At 41.6% G+C, this 7,309-nt stretch overlaps 1 protein-coding gene across 1 annotated transcript in view; it reads right to left on the bottom strand.

Annotated features, from left to right (window-relative positions):
* Positions 1-1,354, bottom strand: part of DNAI3 (dynein axonemal intermediate chain 3) — a 68,739-nt gene extending 67,385 nt beyond the window's left edge. The window contains exon 1 of the mRNA XM_036256776.1: positions 1,351-1,354. Coding sequence (XP_036112669.1) covers positions 1,351-1,354 — 4 coding nt within the window. The remainder of the gene's footprint in view (positions 1-1,350) is intronic.
* Positions 1,355-7,309: the final 5,955 nt, after the last annotated feature.

Below are 7,309 nucleotides of genomic sequence, written 5' to 3' on the forward strand. Positions count from 1 at the left end.
GGAGAAAGAGCTATCCGGGCACCTGGAGCAAGAGCAAAGGCCCTGAGGCAGGAACAAGTTTGGTATGTTCTGTGCTAGGCAAGACTGGCGAACCATAGGTGGGGGCAGAGGATGAAGAGAAAAGACCACAGAGGAAGGCAGAGCCAGGACAACTATAAGGACAAAGAAAAAACCCTTGGGAGAGTTAAAGTAGGAAAGAGACATGGCAGGTTGCTGCGTTCAGAATGGATTACAGGAGGCTGAGTGGAAGCAGTGACATCAGGTGGAGCTAAGGAACTAATGTAAGTGAGGAATGTGGAGGCTTAGACAAGGTAGTAGATGTGGAGCTGATGGGAAAGTGAACAAGTTTGAGATCTATTTTGGAGGTGAAATTGACAGGAGTCGGGCTGGTTTAAAGGGGAGTGTGGGTGTGGGAGGAGAAAAGGGTTAAAAATGGCTCCCCCCATCAGAGGTGGTGCATTCATTAATTCCAAATATTTGTTGGGCAGTATAGTCTGCTCCGATGCCTCTTACTCATTGACATTCTCCTACGGCTCCCCACCTCTATGCTCCACATCTCCACCCTTCTGCCACCCTGGCCCAACCCAGCCCTCTCTCCGCCCTGGATGGTTGCAGTAGCTCCCTCAGCGCCCTCTGCTTCTGTCCCTGCCCCTGCTCTTCTCAGCGGAGCGCTAGCCAGAGCGACCCAGTCAAAACGTAAGTTAGATCCTGTCCCTGCTCTGCCTAAACGCCGCCGACAGCTGCCTACGATTCACAGCCCGAATCTCCAACCCGGCCCACAGGCTCTTAGATCTTTCTTTTTTCCACCCTCGCTGTTTCCTCTGTTTTCAAATGCGAAACTCATCATCTAAGTCAACTCTAAGAGAAAGTTTCAACAACAAAAACAGAGGTTTGCTAGTTATTTAGCCTCTAAAGATAGGAGCAACGTTAGTTTGGCTGTCCCAGTTCTGGTTTCTTGGCTGAAAAATCAGCCTCTCCCCCTGAAACAGTGGAACCTTACTGTGAAGTACACATAAATATTGCTTGTGAGCCAGAGTTTTAATAATGTGATTCTAATAAAAGTAATAAGTTGCTGGTCCACCACAATTTATAATTATAAAAGATCTGTCAATAATCATTCAATTTGGATTTGGAAGGGGCAGGTTGGCCTGAGTTCATTTCTCAGTTTACAATTCTCTCTTCCATGCTTACTTTTTATTCTTTCTTTAAAATTTTTCAATTTATATTTTAAATGACCTGATGTAATATTAGTCCATGTACATTTTGATCAATTGCTTCAATTTATACTATTTGCACTTGCTTATTGCATATTGTACCTGGGGACACTTTTTAAATTGTATTTTGACTTACCCATGCTTTCCATATTGACAGGTTCCACTTCCTCAGGAACTAGAATATAATAAAACAACATCAGATTTACATTTTGGAATCAAATACATATCTTAGTTTATTACAATTTTTTTACGGGTCTCAAAACACAAAACATAAATGCAAATATACAATGAAGTCAAACTATTTTATGAATAATTAAATAAACAGAATCTGAAAAATGGTCTTTCTCACAGAATTATCTTTCTTTTTTAATTTTTTAAAATTAATTTATTTATTTTTGTTACAGATGTTTCTCCTTTCCCCCCCAATGATTCTCCCCTCCACCTCCCTCCCCACCCTGTCCCCAGCTTTGTTGTCCATGTCCATTGTTCATGAATACATGCATATAAATTCTGTGGTTTATCTCTCCCCCACCACACCCTCTTCTAGGGATTGTTAGTCTGTACCCCATTTCCATGTCTCTGGGACCACCCCATTCCTCAGACTGTTATGTTCATTATATTCCACAAATAAGTAAATAAGTGAGAACATGTGATATTTGTCTTTCTCTGCTTGGCTTGTTTCGCTTAGGATAATACTCTCCAGGTCCCCCCATGTCGTCTCAAAGGATAAGAGATCTTTCTTTCTTACAGCTGCATAGTACTCCATTATGTACATGTACCACAGCTTTTTTTATCCATTTGTCTACTGATGGACATTTGGGCTGTTTCCAGATCTTAGCTATTGTAAATAGTGCTTCTATGAACATGGGGGTGTACATATATGATATGTTTCCCGTGGCATTTAAGTGATATGGTAATGAGATAAATACAAAATGAGAATAAATGCCCATATTTTGAATTCCACTTGTGTTGAGCTTTATGATAGCCAAAATATTTAAGTTTATTTGATACATAAAATCAAATCTTTCTGGCTGCTAACACATGTGCAAATACTAAAGGCATAAAAATCTTATTAATGAAAAGACAATCCTACCAGGTAATGTTTCCTTATCTCCATGTTTTGCCTTTTTTTTGCCACCTGAGCTCCTCCGTCGCCGAGGTTTTGGAGTCATCTCTGACTTAGCTGCACAAAGAAAATGTCATTAGGAGATGTCTGGTTCACAGTCTCAAACAGTAAGCATTATCATTTAGTAAGCATGAGAATATTTTCTCAATTTAGCCTTTGGCTAAATCACCACGTATCTTCATAGAATGGCCGTTCTGTGGGCAAAGGTTTATTGCAACAACAGTCTGGGTACGGATCTTGCCATTCCAGTGGAGCCGTTCAGCTGAAGCTCAAGGAGGTGACCTACCAACGCCTCCAGGTCTCAGCCTCAGGCCCTGCCACAGAGGACACAGCTACCCCCGCCGCTGGCTGGGGTTCCGTAACCAGGGAGCTGCTCTGTGCTGCCCTGTGCCCAGCTCCCTGGCAGGTGCCCCAGCTACAAAGACAAGTTTAAAGTCCATGGGCAGACACAGGCCCACAATGTGCATTTTTGTAAATAATTTAAGAAAGAACAATTTAAATAGTACCTTTGTCCCAGCAGGTGTGCATGTAACCACTATGTCCTTATCTGTGCTGTCAGAGAATACCTCCAAGAGTTTCTGTGGAATTGCTTTGACAGGATGTAACCCTGGCCAAGAGCCTTGCAGTGAATTCACATCCTTGCCATCCCTTCAATGCTCACCTTTGCTCCGCCTTGCGAAATGGTTAGGAGTGTGATTTCAGGAGCTTAACCAGCCAGGTGTAAAAACAGGCTCTGTCTTTGGCCAGCTGAGTGGCCCTGGGCAAATTGTTGACCTTCTAAGTCTCAGTTAATTCACCAGTTTAATGGAGATAATAGAACCTAACTCACAAGGAGGTTGTGAAGATAGGATGAAATAAAGTTGCATCATCATCATCAACTCAGTCATCTTACACTGTTTGCCTCATTTCAATAAACCAGCACACATTGAATATTATTTGATAGAGTGGAGGAGGAAGAAACTTTCCTCTGCCTCAAGGTTCTTTCAGTTGGTCTAATAATCAAATAGATGTAAGACAGATTAACGAGAAAAAAATGACCAAATTTAACATATACATTTAGGTATGGAAACCCTGTATACATGAGAGAGTTAGAGACACCACAGAAAGGGAAACAGGTACATATGACATTCTGAGCTAGGAAGGAGGTACATATACATTCTGCACCTTGGGACTCAAAGGGTCATTTCAAGGAGAGCTGTGTTCAATAATTACTAGTTTGCCCTGCCATGTAGACAGGTAAGGCAAAAAGTCATTGCTGGGTTTAACTCTCATCATGGTTCAGGCTCCTAATTTAAATTCTTCTAGATAGTTAAGGGCAGGGAGCAGAAGTTTCTCTTGAGCCTGCAGGGTTTTGGTGGCCTTTAGTTCGAAACAATCCACATACCACTAAGACACAGATAGGGGTAGCTCACCTGCACCCCTACAATTGTCCTTAGTCAAAACATCACAAGTTTTATTTTATGCCTAGAGTCTCGATAAGTAAATCTTGACCAAAGTGTGGTGAATGTGTCTAAGTACTTGGACATACACATATTTTTCCTTCAGATTTTTCACATGTATTTTTTCAAATGGTAATAATGATAGCTCATGTTTGTTGAGTGCTGTGTTCCAGGTATGATTCAAAGCAATTTACATGTACTTTTTATTTAATTTTAACCATCCTTGTAGGTAAGTATTTTATTTTATTTGTTGATTTTAGAAAGAGAGAGAGAGACCAATTTTGCTGTTCCACCTATTTATGCATTCTCTGCTTCTTGTACACGTTCTGACTGGGAATTGAACCCAAACCTTGTCGGGATGACGCTCTAACCAACTGAGCTGCCTGGCCAGGGCCTAGTAGGCATTTTATTAACGCTATTATCTTCAAACGCTATTATCTTCATCTCCATTTTATGATGTGAAAACAGAGACCCCAAGAGGTCAGGTGACTTGCCTGAGGGGACAAATGAACCTGAGCAGCGGAGGCAGGGTGTGAGCCTCGGTGGTCTGGCTCCAAGGTCTACACTCTTAATCTTTGTACAAGACTGAGCCTGGGATTTCAGAGGTAACTATTTACTGTGTTTCACTACAAATGAAGCTATTTCAAATAATTGTCTTTACTTAGAAAGTTATGATTTAACTAGCATTTTATGTTTCTGACAATTTAGGAATTTCTACTTTTTAAATATTCTGCAATGATGGCTCTGACCCAAGTCTTCAGCTCGAGTGTCCATCCCACCTTCCAGCCTTAGCATAATTTCAGATCTTGGACCTAGTCCTTTTTCCAAAATATTCTTTGTAAATGTACCCCTCTCCATATTCTATTCCAGCAGCATTTGACTTAAAATACTCAAAGTAGCACCTGGACTCGCCTCTCCCCACGCACACCCCATCACCCCACCACCACTACTCATTCCAGCAGTATTTATTGAACAACTATGATGTACCAGACGCTGTCCCAGGTGTTGGGAATACAACAGTGAACAAGAGACAAAACTCTTGCCCTGATAGAGCTCACATTCTAGGGGGGAGACAGCCAGCAAGCAAATAAAGGAGCAAAATAATTAATTTTTTAGATGGCAATAACCACTAAAGAGAAAAGTCAAGTAGGAGGGGAGAGGGATTGTAGGAGTGGAGATGTTGCAATTTTGTATTGGACAATCAGGGAAGGCCTCACTTAAGTGACACTGGAGCAAAGACCTAAGAGAAGGCAGGGAGCCGAAAATGCAGATATCTGGGGGAAGCGGATGTTTCCAGGCATAGGGAATGGTAAGTGTAAAGGTTCTGGGGCAGGAGTATGCCTGGCACATTTAAGAAAACAGCAATAGCCCTGGCCAGTTTGGCTCAGCGGTTAGAGCGTCGGCCTGCGGTCCGGAGAGACCCGGGTTCGGTTCCTGCTAAGGGCACGTACCTTGGTTGCAGTTTGTCCCCGGCCCTGGTTGGTCGTGCGGGTGGCAGCCACTCGATGTGTCCCTTCACATCGATGTTTCTCTCTCTCTCTCCCTTCCTCTCTCTCCCTCCCACTCTATCTGTACAAAAAATGGAAAAATATCCTCGGGCGAGGATAAAAAAAAAAAAAAAGAAAACAGCAATAAGGTCATGATGGCTGCAGCAGACTCGGAGATGAAGCTGGTCAGAGAGGTGATGGGGGTATATATTAGTCAGCTTTGCTGCAGTAACAAATGTCCCCGTAAGCCTCAGTGACTTGCAACAACCAACATTTATTGCTTCACATAAAGTTGCATCAATGTTCTGTATTGTGGTTGTGAGTGAGTTGCTCCTTCAAGTCTTCTTCTGGGACTCAGGCTGAAGGAGCAGACTCTGCTTGATACAATCTACTTTTACTGCCGAAGAAAAAGCGAGAGAGCTTACAGAACCATGTGATAATGCCTTCTGAATCTTCTCCTTGGCACTGGCGCACTGTCCTTTCTGCTCACATTCCACTGGTCCAAGCAAGTCACATAGCCAGTCCTGATAATGGGGGAGGAATATGTACTTGCATGGCAGTGGGTGGGAATATAGGATCCTCTTACAGAGAATGGAGGTAATAGTTGGGTACAATGATACAATATAGCACAAGGGGTCTAGGTCATGTGTAAGGACTTGGGTGTTCACTCTGAATGAGCTATTGGATGATTGTGAGCTGAGGAGTTTATTTGATCTGACTCACATTTTAAGAATCACTGTGGGTGCTGTGTTGGGAAGACTGCAGGGAGGAAAAGGCTGAAGCAGGGTCCAATTATGAGACACTCAATCATCCAAGAGAGATGACTGCAGCCTAGACAAGCGGGTGACAGTGGGCTGGAAAAAGTGATGGGTTTGGGTTTACTTTGTAAGTATAGCCAAATAGAATTTGCTGATGATTCGGATGTAGAGTCTGAGAGAAAGAAAGGGATCCATGATGTCTTCAACAGTTTTGCCTAAGAAATTGAAAGCATGGGGTTGCTAGTAGTTGAGATGGGGATCCCCTGGGAAGAGAAGATTTGAAAGGGAAGATCAGGATTTCAATCTGGGGCATGTGAGGTTGGACTGTAAACTAGATTGTAAACCCTGGGAGGATGTAACCTCTGTAACTGGCACAGGTGCACATACTAAAAAAATGATTGAATTAATAATTCCTTCTTCTGCTCCTTCCCTTCTGCCATTCTTAGCTTATGAATTTCTAGTTTGAAAAAAGACTTTTGCCTAATGGCCCGTGGAATAACCTGTATGCATACTGGTCTTCCTATTTTAAAGTCAGCTGATTAGCAACTTTAATTGTATCTGCAACCTTAATCCCCCTTTGCCATGGTTGGTAACATATTCACAGTTTCCAGGGATTAGGAGGTGCATTAGTATTAAGCTTGAATATGTAGGTATAAGTTTAACACAATCATGCCAAGAACTAGTCAAAGTGATCACATGTGCCCAGTTCTTTTCAAATGCTGCTATTAAATGATCTGTAGGTAATTTGGTTCAGTTTCCAATTTTCAGGGGAAAACAAAGTCCAATTTCCATCTGTCCACTAGGTGGCAGAACTGAGCAAACATTAAACATATGCTACCTTCCAAAGCAGCTCACTTACTACTTTCACAAATATTAATCCCTGTGTCTAAAATATTGACTAGCAGCCAAAGAAAAAGGAAGACCAGGTTGTTCTACAGGCTTTAGGAGGTCCTAATTTTTCTTCATTAAAAAGCACAGTATCTAAGTTGCTAGGCATCATAGTTGAAAAAAATCATTAGCTGAGGTCAGCCTGGTAAACTAAACTAAACTAGTTTTAGTCTAAACTAAAAAGAAAGGAATTACTTTGGAAGTAGCCACCTTACATCGCATTTGTGTTTCAGGCAAAATTGTATAGTTTATTTTAGTAATTGCAAATAATTAAAACTCTACTAATATTGTGTTTAGAAAATAAACCACTTGTAATTGGTGATATCTAAATCAAATTGATGGTTAGTCTTCATAATAAAAAAAACACACACTTATTCAGATTTATTGTAATGCAGAT

The sequence above is a fragment of the Molossus molossus genome, unplaced genomic scaffold (assembly GCF_014108415.1).
Source record: "Molossus molossus isolate mMolMol1 unplaced genomic scaffold, mMolMol1.p scaffold_m16_p_12, whole genome shotgun sequence".
In the NCBI taxonomy this organism is placed as follows: domain Eukaryota; kingdom Metazoa; phylum Chordata; class Mammalia; order Chiroptera; family Molossidae; genus Molossus; species Molossus molossus.